General features: G+C 37.9%; 1 protein-coding gene and 1 long non-coding RNA gene across 6 annotated transcripts in view; one reads left to right on the top strand and one right to left on the bottom strand.

Moving 5' to 3' along the window:
- LOC137173368 (uncharacterized) overlaps positions 1-9564 on the bottom strand; it is a 37387-nt gene extending 27823 nt beyond the window's left edge. Inside the window, exons 1-4 of one of the 2 annotated variants that reach the window (XR_010925171.1) lie at positions 9131-9564; positions 8472-8539; positions 6380-6437; positions 5671-5739 (exon numbers count right to left, since the gene is read on the bottom strand). This is a non-coding gene — a long non-coding RNA (uncharacterized lncRNA). The remainder of the gene's footprint in view (positions 1-5670; positions 5740-6379; positions 6438-8471; positions 8540-9130) is intronic. The other variant, XR_010925170.1, reaches the window with a different exon arrangement.
- A 4511-nt stretch (positions 9565-14075) lies between these two features.
- The window catches only part of rbm33a (RNA binding motif protein 33a), a 29967-nt gene continuing 22797 nt past the window's right edge, over positions 14076-21245 (top strand). For all 4 annotated transcript variants that reach the window (XM_067578639.1, XM_067578640.1, XM_067578641.1 and 1 more), the window contains exon 1: positions 14076-14289. In XM_067578639.1, the coding sequence (XP_067434740.1) occupies positions 14271-14289 (19 nt within the window). In that variant the 5' untranslated portion in view covers positions 14076-14270. The remainder of the gene's footprint in view (positions 14290-21245) is intronic.

The raw sequence follows: 21245 nt of genomic DNA, 5'->3' as shown, positions 1-21245 counted from the left end.
TTACAAATCAAACTATTTCTTTGCCAACTGGTTTGTCAAGATATAAGGGGTCCATGAAAAGTCTTGACTTTAATATCGTTTACTCATTTCTGACATTAGTGCCACTCAGTCATTGCTCCGACAGAATTCAGTTTAAGACATGTCATGAGGATGGAATATGTTAAAATTAATAATTAACAGGTCGCTGAAATATCACAATGTGCTATATTTAATAACAACCATTACTGGCTAGAGTGTAAATCCAAGCGAATCATACACAAACGTGACAATTAGACAACAATTTAGTTTTTATAGATGTTGCAGATGTAACAAATACTTTTTTTAAAAAAGCCCCAGCAACTGCAACACTGCCTGCACTTTGGAAATCATGCCATGTCCGCACTTAAATAAAAGTGACGTGGGCCCTGACTTAAAAGTCAATACAAACATTTTAAGGAGGGTAATTAGTCAACAGTTAAAGGCAGTAATCACCTAGTGATGAAGATAAAAGGACTCAAAGGAAAACAGACTGGAAATGGGCTGGTACCATTCACATCACAGTCGGATTCAAGAGGTCATGTGCTAAGTCCTGTTAAGAGCCTCAAAGGGCAAATGCTGAACACTGAGCACTTTCGAGGGAGTGTTTAGAAACACAGCCAGATTTTAAGCACACAAACATGAAAAATATCAATTTCACATTTGGTTTAACGCTTTCACACTTTGTGTCACTGACACCCAGAGAGAAGGGCTGTGGAAGACAAAACACAGCTCCTGGATAAGGATCATGTTAATGCCTATCAATTAGGATCAAAAAGGGATTAACCGGCATGGTTGCAGCAGTGGGATGGGGGCCCATGCAAAGTCACTGAATACTAGGGGTCACACCCCCGACTTCATTAGGCCTGACCTTTCCACGCCATTGTGTGACAGGAAAGAGATCCTCCAGTCTGTATTTCCCCTTTGCACATCTTAGATGGCTTATGGAGAGTCAAATATGAGACATGCAGAAAAGCTGTTAGAGATCAGTGAAATATGAAATATTCACTTTCAAAGTCCAGGGAGACTTATTAGGTTACTGCAACTTGGTGCAGGTGGGTATTTACTCATCAACCCCCTACCCTCCCTGCAAAGGAAATCATTTTTTTCACCTTAGAGAGAAGTAAGATTTACTAATTAGTCATGGTGCAGCCTCCCCTCGCTATGATGTACCGCAGGGTCGACGTGCTCAAACTCTGCCTTACCATCTTAATTCACAAAAGGTCAAATGGCAAAGTGAAAGCAGGTACTCCAGGTGTGTTAAGATAAGCCCCAATTAGGGAAAAATGCAAGCACACCCTCAAGTCTCACACATGTGACTTGGAAGGAAACTTTCAGCAAAGCCCCTGAAGTGGGAAAATTTAAATGCTGTGGCATGTTAGTATTTACATACTCATTCGACGAAAAATGAGAACGATAGAGAGAAATAACTTTTACACACATATCCTGTGTACCGAATATGATATTTACACCAAACTATTGGTCACATTAATACTGGGTTGTCACCATTAACTCAAGATCCAGTCCACAACTGCTGATGTGTATCTGCCTGTGCTAAACCGGTTGCATCATTAAAGATAGTTGCTGCAATATTGCTGCTATAATCTGAGATTCAACTAGGTGAGAGTTTGGATGAAGCATTTACAACTTTATAGTTTTTCTACACTCTCATTTAAGCATTTTTATAGTCAAGAGGAGCAAAATCATAGCTGAGCGGAGATTATCGTTTTACTATAGGAATTCACACCGATACTCTGCAATTTATGAGTATTATGTTACAGTTTAGAAAGAGCAATGACTTTTTCTTGTTCAACTACGCCATACTTTTGATTACCGAGTTTAAGGAATCCTTGATTAAAGTGTGTACAAAGTAAACAAATATCTGCTGGTTTATTATTATCACAATGTTTTTTGTTTTCCTAAATACTATCAGGCTCGAAAACCCAGTACTGGTCAAGCTCTATGCAGTAGCTATGGGGTTACAAGGACAATACGCACTTTAATTTCACTTTTTCATATCAAAGCTGAACAGTGTAAAATCCTTGCAGAGGGCAAGGAGGACCTGGAGCAGGTAACTGATATTGACCCATTCTGACCAATGGCAACTGTAGTTTTTGTGTAAAAGGGTAAAAAACATCTTTTAGTTAATTAATTAAGTCCAAACATACACATATTTGACATTTTTACTGTAAACACGTGGACCCTGTTATTCTGAAAAAGAAGTAAAGTAAGTAAGTATGAAATGCATGACATATTAAATGCCTGGGTACATGTATTTTTTTAAATGTTTTGTTGGAAAATGATAACTTAGACTGGAAAGGGGGCTACTTCTCATCATTTTGCAGGGCCTAAACCCAGAGCCATGTTTATTTCTGATGTGTTGAGAACTCAGTGAAAGTTAAGACTTAAGCAAAAAAGCAGAAAATTCATCTCAGGCCAAAAGTTGCTTCTCAGAAAGTAAGTACTTGTTCAGGCTGCTGTTCAGTTTAAGCAGGCATGCAGCCTTGCACTGCAGTCAAACGGTGGTCACCCAGGCCTACAGCATTCTTTGTACCGTTTATGAGGGTGTAATAGATGAGCACACTCCATTTAAAAGGCAGTGGTGGATTTGCAGACAAATGAAAACAGGAAGTATTGCAGAAGCTGTCAATGCTACGCCGCAGAGTGGGAAACTGACATGCTGCATGTGTACATCTAGCTGGATCACAAACAGTGGAAACAAATGCAAGCACACAAAATTTACACTCAAACACTACAGTCAATGAAAACAAGTTATTTACTTACTGTTCACAGAGCACAAAAATAATGTTTCAACAGTGTTGCAATTTATAGTACATTTACAGTATAGTCAGTGTGCACCCTTCTACTGAGGATCTAATATTCATGTGTTGACTCATTGATGTTGTGGCTGCACCTCAAATTTAAAATCAAATTCAGTAAGCGGTGTGGTGACTCTGGTTGTTTTAATGATAAACAAAGCTATGCTATCTGCAGGCAAAGATCTTACTGTTGACCCAAGATCAATTTCATACCCCAGAAATTGTGTTTCAGCAGAAGACAAGATAGCTGGCAAAATCCACTCCAATAACAAGTCACTCGTGTTGTTATTCTAATATTAGAGTATCATGACTACAGTCTAAGGGAAACATATTCAACCATAACTGATCGACATACATATTAGAAGTAAATGCAGTTGTTGAAAGCGTTTCTTTTCAGCTAAAGTATTGGTAAGAATAACTGTTCTATTTTATTCAATTTCAGATTTCAAGTTGAATAACAGCTGAAATTATTGCGTTTAATTGTGCATGATTTACTTATTTTGTTACATCAGCAAAGGAAAACAGGTTTGAGTGTGTAAAAAAAAAAAAAAATCTCAAAATACTCAACATGACATTAATCTATAGGTTTGTTACTTCCGACCAGCTTCCTTCCCTCGTGGATTCACAACACATGCATAAACCCAAAGTGCCTTTTCTCTCTCTCTGTTTTCGTGGCAATAGAGTAGAGGCCCAGCTTAATATGTTACTGACAGCCACTGTTGTGTTACGTGGCATCAGAACACCGTCTTGCTTTCACACGAGGTCTTAACAGTGGACGAAAACAAGTATTCAAGGGGGTAAAGGTCACCTCAACCTTTCACTGAGTCAAGTTAGCGGTTCTACATCACAATATACAGTACTTTTATATAAGTGCTGCAATGGGCTGACTTTAATTTACACCCAATGCAACTTCATTATACAGATATCAAGTTTTCAATTAATGCAATGTAACATACAAATAATACAGCATTGCATCGCTTTAATTGCCTTAATTCTCAGTAAGCATAATATACATAACGCGTAAAATATTTAATTACATTAATTACATTTAATATAAGTATATAAAATTAGATTACATTACGATAAAAATGCATTGTGTATAATTCAACAATATTTGCTAAATTGAATAATATGAAAATATATGTATATGATCGCACAAATTAGACACAAAATAGTTACAAAACATATTACCGTAATTTATTGCTGTGAAAAATATTTGTGTTAAATAATGTTTATGATGCGCGACTCGCTGAAAGAAAATATTATTTTATTTACTGTGTATGTATTCTTTTGATATGATTTTTTTTCATAAACGCTGTAAAACAATGTTATTACACTGATAACTAATAATTGTTTTAATATTCACCTGGTGAAAAATTCAAATCACAAAACCAGATCATCAAACACAAGCATAATATACTTCCTAAAAATATTTTCATTGCTTTTGAAAATATTTTACCAGTCACATTGCATAACTTACTCTCCACCGTATGTTTTTGATTAACCTACAGCTTGGATAATTTTTGCAATGTAAAACACTAAATAAATAGCACAAACTGTGCATCGCACACAACATTTAATCGCAAATAATTTCACTTGATACTGTAAATATTATTTTACTACAAAATATTATTATTATACGGGTGGAATTTAATTACTGCTTCAACATTTTATTTAAGTCTTTGTGCATTTGTGGTAAATCATATTAAATATCTCCTCAAAAGTGTTCATGAGATAGTGTAAAAATTGTGAAAATAAAAAAGGCAAATTTTACGATAAAATCAAAATGGTCAGCCGGATAATTATTTTTTTTCGTGCAGCACTTCACAAAAACTAAATCTATAAATCATAAACCACAATTCAACAGCAGAAATTTTCAAATTGACCCGTTTGTTCAGAATTAATTTCAAATCTCTTCCACTGAAAAGTTTGTTTACTCCACAAAAGTAGCCCCGGTTCCTAACAGGATTTGCGCTGAGAGTTCAGATTCCCTTTTTCTACGAGCTACATTACAGTTCATTTCTTTCGCCACTGCCTGAAACCTAAAATGGACGCTGCTGGCTTTGAGTTATCGATGGATAGGACCAGTTAAGGGTCACAGCTGTGCAGTTGTGCTCTTATGAGGGAAGAGGCAAATGGACCCATGTTTTGGCAGACTGCCAGGAGACAGTGAAAGCCTTGATTTAAAATATGCCACACCAATGCGTCATTACGCAGCAGAGGCTGGTGGGATGAACAACCCACCGTTTACAACAGACAATGGCAGGTGCTGCTTTTGTACAGAGCAATGCTTTGAAACATGCTCAGATTTTACTCTGTATGTGCACAGAAATAACCCAAGAAAATCTTTTCAGTATAGCTCAGGCAGCATTAGAGCCTAGATGAAAGCCTGTTTTCTCCAGACATCATCATGATGTTAGACCTCGTGACTGCACTGTGGGTGGAGACAATGAGCCAATAGAAAAACAGGATAAAGATCCAGAGCCCTTCTTGCATCAGCATTTTCCGGCTAAGCCTCAAGTGAAAGTTACGAGATCCATATCCATGATTATCTTATGAAGAGATCAAAAATCAGTGTTAATAAAAAATGATTGCTGTTGACGAGTGAATGACAGCACTGAATTTGATTTGCCATTTCTCAGCATCATATCATCTAGAATTGGCATTGCAAGCCAGAGCTCAACCTCTGTAAATACTGGTCTGTGCAGTGGACTGATATTTCCCTCAGGCAATCACATTCACTCACTGCAGCACCTTAAAGCATTCCTAGAATTGCTTTTCTCGACTTTAAACGTGCCCAAATGTGCTTTAATGAACAGGTCAACACAGATCTTACTATGTGGGCGAACACACTCCAGCGTCGAAGACATGAAGGCATGACAGGCTGCATGAAAACACGGATTTCCTGTGGAGATGCAAGAAAAATAAACATCGTCAAACAACTTTATCATTGTTGTTTTGCTTTTTCCATTTGTTTTCATTTGGCGTAAAATACATTTAAGCTCTATTTGCAGTCGAAAAGTTACAATACATAAATAAATAAATAAATAAAATGTTGCATTGGTCGTAAGTGACAGTGAAACAATTTCTAGGACGCAACCAATAATTATTGCAGTAGTTTACCTTTTTAAATAATGCGTGTGATGTATTTCATTTTTAATATATAAACTTTCAAACGGCTGAGATGAAATTAGAGCAGCGTAAATTGGGGATGATTTTGTTATGAGGTAGTATTGCATTGCTTGCGTTTATTATCTGTATGCAAGCAGCAATGATCATAAATTCTCATTCATTCAGAAATGTGGACACTACTGCACATAGCCAGCATCAAATAAACAGACCATTGTATGTTTTGTGTAGCAGAGAACAAACAAAAATGCAAGCAGGCCATATTACACTTTCAAAAATGCTTATTCTGATAAAATATATTATGCAGAACTTCCAAAAAATGCCAATTTTGCACGATTACGACAAGTGGATATTGCAACAAGTTACTGCGATACAAATATATGTCCCTGAAACTCTGCTTTTCACATCTTTCTTACCTTTCTAATTGCAATTCCAATCATTTTTGTCAGACACTGGATCAGGTTTGGGACAGGCCTGCAAAGATACTGCATGTTTAAGTGTGGCTGTACGCTCCAGTGAAAACATAATCAACAAGCACTCAAAAACCATTAAGGAATATGACAAGACCAGACTAAAGGAAGCTGCCCGACAGCAGACGAGTATGCACTAAGTCGGTGATAATGAAGAGATCTGTCCAGGCTGGTCACTGATATGGCAAACAGATAAACATCACAGACTCAGTGAGTGAAAGTAACTTGTAATGTCAGACTGACGCTTGCAGCACTTTTAGTAGCCAAAGTTATTATTGCCTGTACTCTGACTAAAAAGTGGACTGTGAACAGAACATTGCAGCTGCTTTGACTTTTTAAAAACACATCTCAGTGCTTAGTAGGATATATGAAAAGCCTCAAAATTTTAATATATAAGCATTCTTTTACTATAAGAGAAGTAGTGCATCACCAAATCCTTTAAATGGCAGGTTGCTGTTAATACTAAATCTCTCGTAAAAAGAAGAATCTTTCATACTACTTGATGATAGAAATTATGGCATTAAGATAAGTTTCACTGGGTATTATTACAGCACTTTATTGAGTCCAAAGCAACAAAGATATAATTGATAATATTACCTAAAATGTAACCTATTACAGATGAACCTTCCCTCCTAAATGTCGAGTAAAGCAATGTACTGTATTTCACAGATTTCTCAGAGTAACTACATTACTTTCAGTAACATTCAGTTATCAGTCGAAAGTCAACCGAATATAAAAATGTATATAAAAATCCAAACTGAATTTTACAGTTGCTTTTTACATTTTCCACAGCATTAAAACATTTTTTTTCCAACTGTATAAAACACTGTGTCCAAACTGTTGCCTTTCCAATGTGCCTCCCTGCATGTTGAGAAATGCTGAGTAGTTGTGTGTATAGATTCTAGATAGATGTATATTATATTTCAATTTCTTTCAAACAATCAAATTATCTTTGATATACCTGCTGTAAATACCTGTATTTGTGTATTTAACAAATACAGTAGAAACTACACAAGATGGGCTTCTAGATACTCAACTGATACTAAATTGATACAGGCTTAAAACCAGTTCAAGTTATATCTAAAATCAAGAAGCAACCACTGATATTTTTACACCGAGCAGCGATATTTTGGTTGTTCACAACATTCTGAGATTCACCAGAAGCCTTAGGCAGTGATGAATCAGACAAAATGGCTACCAAGTGTCCCAACAACAGACAGACAAGCAGTGGTTGAGAGAGAAACAATGTTTTTCCTCATCACATTAATTCCATATACGTCATGGCTAACAACAATGCTGTAGCAGCCATCTTGCCCCAAAAGAGCAGACACTGGGGAGGAGGGAGGAAGGCTCCCCAAGTCATATGACTGCACTGTCTGCAGACAACTGCAGTGACAGAGCAAAAGCGTCTAGACAAGTCTGAGGCAGCAGCAGATCAGGTACACATGGACTGTGGCACGCAACTTACTCTGACTTATTGTTCAAATCTTTGATAGTCAAGTCTTTTTTTTTTTAACCATTTCTGCACCTTGAAATGAAAAAAGCTGATCAATTTGGATGAGAAATAGTGAGATGATTAACCTCTTCAACTATGAGAACAAGCATTGTTCAAAATGGATTCAACTCAAGAGCCAAAGGTTACCAAATATTCCAGCTGAATTTCAGGGAATGTGCACAAATGAAGCAGAGTTTTCCATAAGATGTAATAGTGAAGTCAGAGATTTAGAATTAAATTAGATTTTTTTTATTAGCTATAGATTAGAATAAAGAAAGAAATGTTGATACGTGTAGATGTTGTTGTCAGACAGTGTGGAAAATGTTTAATCTTTCTTAGAAGCTACTTAAGTGGGAGTTTAAAGTGAATAGTGGCAAGAAAATAGATATAAATAAACTGTTTTGGGGTAATGTAATCATTATAAATGAATAAATCCACAGTCTGATATAAAGCATACACTCCACCCTAAAACTCTTTAGCCTATACAGCCTAAAAGTAAACATACAACTCCTGTCTCAACACACAATGTGCACAGAAACCAACCTTTTCTCTGCTGGTTCAGACTGCCTTCTGGATGGTGCACTCCTCTTGAACTCTGAAGTCTGGTCCCCCTGCAGAGCATAAACAAGGACAGGACAAGAAAAAATTCACACAGGATTCACATTACCTCACCTCAGAACCACATGTGTATTTAGAGACTAGTTTGCAGCATATGTGCCTGAAAAATATATTGTTTTGTTATCATAAATTGAGCAGGTAGGACAGCTGAAAGGGTCAAATTGAAGAAAAAAAATAGAAGTGACGAGCCTACAAGACAGGTATCCGCCCCTGCTGAGTTAACAGGTAGCCTAAGCACGCGTGGGGTTAATCAACCTCACGTCAGCAAAGGTGCGTCACCTGCGCATCCTCCTGAAGTAGTGTGAATGAGGTCAAGTCTCCAAACCAAATAGCTACTGTGTAAGAAATTATAAATAAAATAGAAAAAAAACACAACACACGCATTGTTTTAACGGCATAAAATGATCAAGCTTCTTACAGTTTGTTACGGTACAGCGGGATAATTTAAATTATAAGCTCTAAAGCCGTTTTTTCAACAAAAACGCTCTGCTAACATTCACAAATACACGTTATTTTGGCAGTGTTGTAATGCTGCAGCATCCACTGTATGTTAGGCAACTTGCTCTGCCGCCTGCCTTACCTACCTGTGCATAAAGAGCTGTCTGCTGATAGACTGCAGAAGAAAAAAACTTTCACAGCGTTTATCTAAAAATTATTTTGGGGCTGAGCGTGGCGACTCATGGGCGAAGGCGTTTCGGGTGGAGAGAGGAAATTCCCGTTTCCAACAGACGGCTTCCTTGTAAATGAGCAAAGAGATGTTAAAAAACTCCATCTCCAATTTTATCAATTTCAGACACACTCCAGACGGTCTCCAAGCGGTTACGTGCCTGCTCGTCTTGCGCGTGCACGCCGAATGGCGCGGGAAGCGGAGATAACATATCCGGAGTGACAGCGCTGGGAGCCAATGGCAGAGCGAGGCTGGTTCTGGCAGCCAATCACAACAGCCGATAAGTATAACCTCCCGCCTCTCCTCCTCTTCACCCGTCTGTTGACAGTGCACTGAATAAAACAACAGTCTGAGTTAAGCAGTTCATTGCACTGAGATGTGGGTCACTGACTGCAGCCTATTCTCACTGGGAAATCGGCAGAGATGCTTGGTATCATGTATTACAGAGGAACCATATCAAACATTATTAGATTGTCAAGATGCATTTTTCATAGCTTGTAAAATATACATCATACCATCATATATACTATATAATATAAATATGGATTTATAGCCTATAAATGTGGCATTATAGCTTTAAAAGTAACCTGACAAATGTTCCTTTCCTTACTGGATGCCATTTATTTTCAGTCAAAGCCAGTGGCTACTATTGTCAATGATATCTGAAACAGTTATTATGTCAATACTTTACATACAGGTGACTACAAATACAGTGTACAGCAACTTTATGGAAAACAAAGATGCCTCCATTGATGCCTGTGAATTACAGCCAAATTGTTATTTGATAAATTGATAACTCGATCGTCAGAAAATGTATCCGCAACAACTTTGATAATCGATGAATTGTTTAAGTTATTTTTTATGCCAAAAATTAAGTAGTTCCAGCCTCTAAAATAGGTATATCTTCTGGTTTTCCTAGTCTTCAATGATGGTAAAACTAATATCTTTGGGTTTTAGACTGTTGTTCATCCAAAATGAGCAATCTGCAGATGTCACCTTGCGCTCTGGGAACATGTGATGAGATTATTTTCTTCAAGTAATTTTGAACTTGGCTTATCTCTTCTCATTGTCACATACATTGAGCTGGTTTGTGACAATGTTTTTTTTTAAACACATTTTCTGGCATTTTATAGACTGAGCAGTTAGCCAAGAAAATAATTGGCAGTTTATTCAATTGTTAGTTATTAGTTGCAGCATAAGTACCCAAGTCTCTGTCTACTTATGTGGATGAATAGTATGAACGCCAATTTCTGTGTTTATTTTAAATTTATATTCTTCTTTATGAAATAGATTTTCTGTTAAGAAGATGCTAGGAAGCTTTAATCCCTGACCCAGTGAAAGAAATATGATTTATACCCCAGTCTCCCATGTGTGGGGAACCAGACATCCACAAACAAAAGCAAATCTTCCTGTTGGAGTGTATTAAGCTAATAGTTCTTGGGTACGGCCACATGGTAACACATTCATTTTACTTCCTGTCAATGCAAAAACTGCTACAACTTGGACACTAGATCAGTCTCAGAGTGTCTCAGACAGGGCAAGTCTGCAGCTAAACACAATACATAATGAATCGAAAAATTGACCGATTAAATTTCTGTCACTCACAAAATAATCTATTGCAGGCCTACAGCTCCAGTATCACTTTCTCAAGATGAATTGACAGCAAAAACCGATTGTCTCACACAAAGCAACTTCCAAGTTGCTATTAAAATTCTGTCAAAGTCTACACAAGGCGTAGTCTACACAAGGCGTACAGACAAGTTTGTTGTAAAGAACCTCTGTCCTTTGGGTGGAAAATAACAAGTCTTCTCTCCTTCAGCTTTGCACCCTTTAATTTGCATTGTTATGGAAAACCACTGGATTTGGATAGGGCACAGAATCATTGAGGTCACCATAATAGAGTGTGACAGCTCCCCTTTTCACATCTATTTGGAAGTAAAATCAAAATTCCTGGGAAAGTGAATCCAGGGAGCATAGAAATATCTTATACAGTTTTGGAAACAGCTGTTTAGAGTGAATATTTAATAGGGTGTGCAATAGATATTGATATGAGTTGCACCTGCATTCATTTCAAAAAGATAAACTGGACACATGTGCTTATGCATGTACGCAAAGCATGAAAAATGTCTGAGTTTGGCTGAAGGGCTGAAGGCTGAAACATCAGGCTTTTATAAAGTTTAGAAGTTATGTTATAAAAGAAGCAGCATTTTTCATTTCATAATTTCATAATTATTTTATTTCATGCAAGAGTTATGACTCTATGATAAGACTAAGATATTCATTAGATTTATTGATTGAATTTCAATGATGGCACATGTAATTTTTATCATAAATATTGGTCTGATCACCTTGAATGTAACGGTTACTTGTATGTCGTCCTGCAGATGCAGCACATGACATACAAGGAAGTGTCTGGGAGCTGGAATTGCATTTCTTTAAAAGAGAAAACATTTGCCAACTCAACATCTTGTCTGTTTAATCCTCACAGTCCATTACAATTCACAGACTGTCTTTCAGTAGGAAAGTCCCTTTACGCTTTCTCAAATTAAAAATCTCACGGCTGATCCCCTCCATCGCCCTGGCTTTCAGATATTGACCTTGTGGTGCTACAAAATAGCTTCTTCCTCACTGCGGGACCCCATAATGAGCCAATACAATGAGGCTTCAGTTCACTGCTCACCTCTCTTTGGTGTCTCTCGGGGTCTTTGTTGACGTTTGTCAGCCCAGGAGGAATTTGGGGGTTACGATTCTGCTGTAGTCTAGCTGTAGACTCAGACAACAACTTTGACTCCCAGACTTAAGCGCAAGAGAGGAAAAAATTTGGTCAGAGATAAAAAGGCTTTGACCTTACAGGGAAGAAAAATCAAAGGAGTGACTTGAATGAAGATTAAGCACTGTTTTGAATTTCAGCCAAAATGAACAAGATTTGAAAAGGACAAGCATTTACACATGTTGCCATCGCTGTTGTAACACTAAAATTGGAAACCAAGAATGGTCATATTTTTTTTAAATTTTGACCAATTTTCAAGATCTGATGGACGCAATAATCTGTTATGCTATTAAACCTCCATCCAATGGTGAAGAAAGTGGTGAGAGTGAGTTAAGTTCTGGCCATGCATATGTGTCAACCTCATCATGACTCATCTGACTCATCTGACTGCTGAGCTGATCAGGAAACCCGTTCCAACAACAATCTACAGTATATCTAATCTATGAACCCTGAAAGGTGCCAGTCAATTCTACCTGACGGTGATGACCCACTCGCTAAAACTGTACAGCTTAATACACTTGAAAATGGAACCAGTTTATATGTTACCTAAATGTTTAAATTGTGAGCACATCTTATCAAATCAATATGTTATCTGCATAATACTTTATCCATATCAAATACAAAATATCAGTTTGAATCTTTAGTTATTCTATGAAGTAACATTTTATGCATGCACACTGATAAACTCTAAACTCTCTGATAAAGTCTTAAACTTGGAACTTTTCTTATGCAGTCTTTGTGTCCTGATTATGGTCTTTCATTCTTCTCTATAAATCAATAAGCCAACAGAATAATTTGTAATTAATCAATGTCAATAAAGTTACCATTCTATTCTATTTTATTATATATAACATCCACCTTAATTTATAAGAAATCCGATGTAAGTACCTTCTCTTATACTGCTCCTGCCAAAAAGCCAGAATTAAATGAAAATCATGAATCATGAAACAATGAAACCACTAATTGTACCCACAATTGCTATAAGACATTCATAGGCAGATTTTTAAATCTAAAAAGTACCTTAATTGTCAGTAGAAGTCAGTTTTTGCATGGTTTTTTTGTTGTTGTTGTTGTTTTCATACCAACAGGTTTGCTTATATGCAGCTTTTGCAAATACGCACTTGTTTTCCTTCTTAACATTTTTCCTCTCCTTTTCCCCCATTGACTTGTTTTCATCTGGTTTGATTTTTAAAGCCTTACTGGTCAGTCAGTTTTCATCTAACAACCACCAGACTTCATGTGCTACCTCAGGCCATTCCACCAAACACTCATTGAATGGTGCCTTGACCCCCACTTACCTATTTTCCTGGAGGACTGGGAGGACTTTGGTTGGCTACTATTGCTGCACTTTTTGGGGAGCTCCAGTCTAAAATTTCGCCTTGGGCACCAATGTCCTATTATCCATTAACATTTTAAACAGTAGTAATAAAACAATGTGTTGGTGGAACGATATATAGTCACAGAACACTCTACAGATGGTTTACACTAGCATGTGCACTACATAAGTTGTTGGTCGTATGTTGAACGTGCAATATCCTACAATGTGCACTACATAAGTTGTTGGTCGTATGTTGAATGTGTAATATCCTTCTACAATGTGTAATTTTGGTGAAATATAAATATCATTTGTCTGGTTTTATAAGCTATAGTGTTTTTTTTTTTATCAGTGTCATTGGTCTTATTGTGGTGTGTGTGTGTTTTTTTGTTTGTTTGTTTGTTTGTTTTGTTTTGTTTTGTATGAATGATGTAAAATATGTATGTATGTAGGTAAGTATGTTTGGGAAATGTGTGATACAGTAACACTGAGCCCAAGAAAAATGTTCCTAACGGGACAATAAAGTATCTTACCTTATAGTCAGAGCAGTCTTATTAGTGGGGTAAATGAGTGTGGAAGCGACATTAAATTTATTGAATGTGTAGGTTATGGAAGCATAACCTATTCCGTTGTATAACAGACGTGTCATCTGATATTATATTAATACATGTAATTACCTGCGTGCCTGGCACATTCATGATGTGTGTGTTTTCCCTTCACCTGTCAGGCAGCTCGCCTTGCTGCAGCTAACCGAGCGGGGGAGCTCCTGTTTCCCACCCACAATGCATCATTGCTACCAAACACAGCTCTGCCATGTTCGTGCTCTCTGGTCGTGGATGAAAATCGTTGCTGCATAGAAGCGCCTACCTAAATTAATCTCACGTTTTGCATCGTCAAAATGGTGAAATACTAAAGATTGAATGCAGCCTCCAGTTTTGTAGTCAAGACTCTAAGCGGGACGCGCCTTGCACCATGTCAGCCAACGCTCAGGGTAAGTCATGTCATTAGCAGCTTGTTTTTCGACAATGCTAAGTCAGCTAACACAAGTAGCCACCGATAACAGCAGTTTTGAACACGGCTGCAGTAACGGTAGGCCGCAGTCTGGAGCTCAGCTGTGCTGTATTTAGCGGTACCTTCAACAAACATTGACACTCTTGGTTGTAAACAAGACGTCGCCTTAAGCGAACGGTATTGTTAGCTTTACAGCTAACGTTGTAATTTATTAGCATGATATGGCTTTGCTAATTTCTGTAACTTATGAGTTGTTTTAATTCACCGAATGGTCGTATTATTCCCAAGTAAACCCAGCCAAGTCGCGGGCTAATGGTAGCTTTTTATTTTTCAGCCCAAATTTTCCGTATTTTGAGGTTGTTAGCAGCATGCTAGCTACCTAGCTACACAGCTAACTTGTGAAAAACGTTTTACACTTGAATCGCGGGTGGTGCCATGTCTTGACGTGTTAAAGTTGCTTAAAATGACGTCTTAAAATGAAGTCTGGCTCTCAAACATGTCAGGTGTTTGAGCTGAAATGTAACATTAGCCGCAACGTAGTTGACAGAAGCTAACCTGGATCCATACAGGACAAACACGCACTTATTTAATGTTAGTCGACTGCTTTAACTTACTTGCTTATACACAGTCGTGGTTTGTATTTCCAGGATTTGACCTCAGCAAGGAAACACACGACTGTTGTGATTAAGTGTGTAAAAAGGGCACCAGTATATGACGCAGTTTACGCGGTGTTTTTATTCCACGTTAGCATTGCTGTTTTGGACTGCAATGGACTTTAGATGATAAACGCCATGTTGGCTATAGCCTGAGTTTGTGAGGGTAATTTTAAAAAAGTGAAATACATTTCTCCCAAAACCATTTAGTAATGGATGCATTACGTTGGTGTACCTATATAATATTAACTTTACTGCACTGGCCTGTAAATAATAACACATTCATACTACTAACAAGAACAAATTCGTCATTATTGGGGGGATGGTGTTAATACGTGATAAGTCGCTCATAAGCACAGCACTGGCATATCCTAATCAACAGTGGCATATTGATTAATGCCAGTAAGAAGTGCTACATTACAGTGGAACACCAGTGACATACTGTTTGTAAATGCCATAAGCCAGTAGAGTGGCAGCGGCATACCAAAAAACAACAGTGACATACCACCCAGAATCTGCAAATGCCACTGGAACAAGAGTGGCATTGCTATCAGCCACTTTTCAATCTCTGCGCTCCTGCAATATTTACATCCAGCAGTGGCTTTTCCCTTGATCTACTTCCTGTGCAGTGTTTGAAACGAAGTTTTTGTCTCACCTGCCAAGAATACTGGTAGATAAAAAAAACAAAAAAACGCCGGGTTAAGCATATTTTTACCAGCCAAAATAATAAATTGCCTTTTTGTGTCACATATACATTTGTTTCAGTAAATTTCATTGAGATAATAAGGTATTATGCTGAATACAGTGTCTCCACATAACAGCTATTTTATTAACGGTATCTAGCAGCAGACCAGTGGCAAGTGACAGTTTAGCAGAGAGCTGCGATGTCGAATAGCTGATGTCCTGTACGGTAAACAGTGCTGTGAAACTAGGGAGTGTTCAAGACAGTCTGTGGCTGGCACTCCTTCGCCTCAGACAGGCTCAAGTGCTCCTACAATTTTGTCAGCACTGTTTAGACGCATGTGAAAAAACACAAATGTTGCGCGTGTCCACTATGTGTAGGGACAAACATGAGTAATTTCAAGCCGTCATGCCAGATATTTTATTACATGACTATTTTGGTACAGACATTTACCCGCCGGTGTGGTGGATAGCCTTCCAAGATTTACTCGCCAAACGGAAAACCTACCCACGTTTGGTACTTGACGGGTGTTAATTTTGCACCCTGTTCCATATTTATCAGGGACCGATTACCACCTAGGTGCAAGTAACTGGTAAATGACACCATTTGCAAGTGATATTTCCTTAATTTATTTATAATTTTCATGAATACTGCCTGTCCAGTCCATTAAACAATCCACTGAAGGCTGCATTTGGGGGAGTTTTTGGTACAAGAAAGCTGGTCTTTTATATTGAGATGTTTGAGGGTCTAGAGAGATTTAAGAAAGCTGCAGGTCTAGAGATTGAAATGTTAGAACAACAGTTTTAGACTAAATTCTGACCAGATCCATGACCTAATCTTAAAGCCACTATAGCCTCTTTTTGGCCAAATTTTGCCAAGAACTAAGGAGCTCCAGGAACTCAAAGTTCCTTTTTGTGCATTGCAGTTTGTTTTTCTGCCACTTGTTAAGAATTATAAAGAGTAGTCAGAAGGACTGATAACAGATTATAAAGATAACAGCCATGACATGCACAATTGAACAAGAATACATAGTCACTATTGCACAGACAAGGAACTTGCCACAGTGTTGTGGTGCCAAAAATATACACAAAATTAACTAGTCCTAAGTAATATAAAAAAAGAAATTTACAATAAAAAATATGTAAAATTAGGGGTGTAATGGTACACAAAAATCACGGTTCAGTGTTTATCTTGGTGTTGAAGTCATGGTTTGGTTCATTTTCAGTAAGATAAAGGGGAAAAAATGCAAAACATAAAATTGCTTGTCACTTGTAAACATCAACAGTTTATCATTTTCTTTAAATAAAAATTTAAATGAAACATAATAAAAAATACATATAAAATAGAATAAAAAATGGAATAGTGCTGCGAACTACTGCTAATTGTTCTCCAATAAATAAAAGATTCTCAAATAAATTAAACGAAATATAAAATATAATAAAAAATATAAATGACTATTGATTACAGTTTCAGCCTGTAGCCCTGTTCAGTTTCATTCAACTGTCATGTTTTATTTCAGAAAAATGAACTTGTCCATGTTGTCCACAGAAAGGGCAGACCTGCTGGCGGTTACAATGTGTCCAGCTGTAGAAAATACTCTCTCACTAGGGACAGAGGTAGCAGGTACAGCAAGCTAGCACTTTGCTAACATGGCAATATAAGGATAGGTGGGCTCATTGGTCCTCCACCGTACAAATGGGTTAGAATCCAGTGAAATGGAGTCCGCTGCCTTGTATGAGGTAACCTCTTCCTTTAACAGCTGCAAAGTAGGCTTGTTTCCCATCTGAGTCTTGAAGAGCTCACCAAACAGTTCAGCCATGGATGACTTCTTGACAGGAGGAGATGATTCAGATGGCATGGGGTGTCCTGTCCCTGGGGATGAACTGACTGCTGTTGTCCTTGTGGCCTCCTCACTCTGCAAAAGAAATGACAAAACTTTAATATATGAGTACTATTGACACTGTAGCAGCAAGTGTTGCAAATTAAACAATGAAGACATTTTATGCATAAGAAAACTAACAAAATACTTGTTCTTCCATTGTTACAATCTCTGTGATAATGTTATAGATTCTGTCACGACAGACATCATCCGCATAGGCCCGAAACTTGGGGTCAAGAGCTGTGCTTTTGTGGAGGAGGTCATGACAAGCAAAGTATCTGTCCTCCAGGTTTTCTCTGGTGGCAGCCTTGACTTCTCTCACAGTTAGACTGTCTTCCTCAGTGGGCTCCATAGAGTTCAGCACTGGATCATTGATACTGAAGGTGTGGCTTCAATGCTCATCAGTGTTGTGAGGGTTTTTAGTGTTTTAAGGACTTCAATTACCACCTCTACCATTCTCACATTCTGGTCAGAAAACATGGTTATGTCTTCAGTTTTTCCACTAGAATTTTTTTCAGGCCTGATGGTATGTACCGAAAAAACCCTAAAGGGACAAGGCACGCGGGAAGGCATATTTGCGTGGTCTGCTTCAGTCGGGTGGCACAGCAGGCAGTCTGCAATTTATATTTTCATTCAAATTTTTGTTTGCTCGGAAAATTCAAGACTTAAAACAAAGTCGTTACATCTTAAAAGCTGCATTTATTGCATAAAAATAAGCTGCCCCTCTCACTTCTTCCACTCCTGCATTCTTGCTTGACTCCCAGAGTTTTGTAGAAAAACGTTGATATATTTGTTTGTCCGTCACACACATCAGGAGTTTCCGAGGCAACAACATAGAGGTTGACTCGCGTTTCAGAACAGTGTCACACAGAGGCTCCGAAACAAATATGATTATTGATTTCTGAATGAACGGATATTTGGCGTTACTTTTGGCATTCAACTTTTACTTTTGGTTCTCATTGGCCTGGTGGCACACCACCTGTACATTATAGGGGAAACACTGGTCTTTATTCTTCTTGAGGGTCTTTTCTGTCAGTGCTGAGCTTACAGTTGCTTGCTGTTCAAGGTACCTCTCAAGCATATCATAACTGGAGTTCAAATGGGTTGTGACATCATGAATAAGGGTGTGTTTTGGTATATTAAGCATCTCCTGTTTGCGCTCCAATGTTTGTACTACCATGAAAAAAAGACAAACCTTCTGACTCTACCTAGACACCTGATTGAGTCCTGTTGCTTTCTGTGACACTAAATTAATATTCCAGCTTCACTGACTGCATTGATAATATTTCTAGCAATGTTTGTTGTGACAGGAATTGTAGTTCCTGGCCTTTCCAACTTCCACTCCAACACTGCCTCCTTAAGTCCTTCTGCCAGATTTGTGCTTGTGTGTTGTTCATAAATGGGGCGAGTTTGCAGAACATGGCTTATCATGTTCCAGTCAGGGGTTGAATGTCCATCCAGCAGTTGTGAGTGTTACAGCAGATGCCTTGGATAAGTCTTGGACAACAGCACCCTTTCCTTGTTCATAAAAGACTGTATGACTTTCTGGCTGAAATGCAGATGAGAAGGAATTTCAATCACCTTCAACATGTGTTTAAAACCTGTGTTCCCAACAACTTAGTATGGTTGTAGATCCACTGCTATAAAAACACTAACTGTTTGTTATTACTTTGGCCCGATCTGAATTACCAGCGAAAGGCTGATAAATGCCAAATGCTAAAAATGCGAGGCAGAGACTAAACAAACTTCCAGTCCGCCACTTAATATGCTTGTGTGGGAACTTGAATTTGAAGTATGTTCTGCATGCAAAACAAGCCTACTGTTAACTACTGTTAAAGGTTGCATGCGGTACATATCTGCACCATACCGAAAGTCCTGTACCAAAAGGGTCTGGTATTAATATGTGTACCGTTACACCCCTATGTAAAATATATTCTAAGTCAGAAGAGCTGCTGCAAGTTTACATTTTTTATTGAAGAGAATGAGATGAAATGTAAAAAATATTGACCAGGAGTAAACAGTATATGCAGTGTGCAAATAATAATGATAATCTTATAATAGTCTAACAATAATAATGATAATAATTTTATTCTTAAAAGGATTTGAATCACAGAAGTTGAAGTGTCTTTTATTGACGACAAAATGAAATATTTATTTCAATCAAATGCGTTCATTAATTTTATAGTTATGACATTCCTAATATGAATAAGGCAGGTAATAACTAAGGATGCACAATAATATTGGCACGTCATTGGTATCGACTCTGCAGCCAAACATTTCTCCGTTCTCTGTTTAAGAGTGGCTGAGATTGACACTAAAATGAGAATAGCTGATCCACCTTAAAGGTCAGTACACCTTAAGTGAGCCTGGATGTTAGGCTAACCCATTGTTGCTAACTTTGGGGCGAACCTTCTTCTCTTTCCCAGCAGTTGGGGAAGCATCAGACGAGACTTTTTTTGGTCTTGAGAAGCTGCAGCATTTATTAACTAACACACTATAGCCTGTACTATACATTTACTGCCAGATTGACAACTTACTACTGACCTTTTCCTCTGCTCCGTTCGCATTCACCATCACTTTTCTGCCTCTCACTCAACCACACACTCGTTACGCACTGCCCTGTTCCTCAAAGCAGCTACGCTACTCTTACAACAGTACCTTTCACATAGATGTCCTTTGAAGAATGAGGAAGGAGGATGACGACTCAAAACGATTCCACAATAATGTAGGGTGTTATCGTGCTCGCACAGTGTGGAAGTGAAAATCATTAGTAGCAGCGCTCATAACCAACAACTGAGCCATGTTTCTCATTATGGCGATTGTAATGTTGGCTACATTATCAGTGGTTATTGCCAACAGTTTATTCTTATCTAAATCCCAATCTTCAAGTGCCTTGCGGAGGGCTTCACTCATGTTTTTGGCTGTATGGTTTTCTGGGAAAAAGCTGGTCCTGAAGGCATTTTGATTCAAGTTTCCAGTCAAATGTGATGAAGTGTGCTGTCAGAGACATGTAGGGGGTCATGCCCTCCACTGACCACATGTCTGTTGTTAAAGCATAGTAGCTTGACTCCAACACAAGCACTTTAACTTCTTCCTGAATTTCATAAAATAAATAAATGTGTTTTCTATATATTTATAGAAAAATATATTTTTTTAAATATTTATTTCCAGGCAGCTCATATAGAGGGTCCAATGTTTTGACCATCTCACAGAAAGCCTTTTTACTGTCATACTGCCCAAGCCCAGTAGAGACACTTGTTTAAATGAGTTGAGTTGACATTGAATCCCTATCAGCTGATGGTCAAACAGCAGCAGGTAGTTTGGCAGATGCTGTAATTATAAGTTCATGTTGAGAATGAGTTTTAATCACTAGAAACGGATAAATCTGCAGTTGTGCAACACCAGGGATGCATTGATACTTTTTTCTCCCCAGCATTATTCTGATACCTCCACTCAGAATATCTGCTGGTACAGAGTACCGATCCGATACCAGCGCTCTCTTTTTCCCAAATTGAAAATCTGTATACCTCAGTGCATGGAGCTCTTTCAGTTCCTGGGGATTGCTGAGTCAGCGATCCCGTCTAACTGAATGAGTATAACTGATAACAGAAACAGTGAACTTCTGTAGAAGCTGAATTTAATGTGGATCAATCAGTTCATTGCTGATATTCTATTGGTGCTGATGCTGATCCAGCATGTCTAATTGGTGGGCAACAATATTA

This window comes from Thunnus thynnus, chromosome 21 (genome assembly GCF_963924715.1).
Source record: "Thunnus thynnus chromosome 21, fThuThy2.1, whole genome shotgun sequence".
Lineage (NCBI taxonomy): Eukaryota > Metazoa > Chordata > Actinopteri > Scombriformes > Scombridae > Thunnus > Thunnus thynnus.
This window is presented reverse-complemented; position numbering and strand designations above follow the sequence as displayed.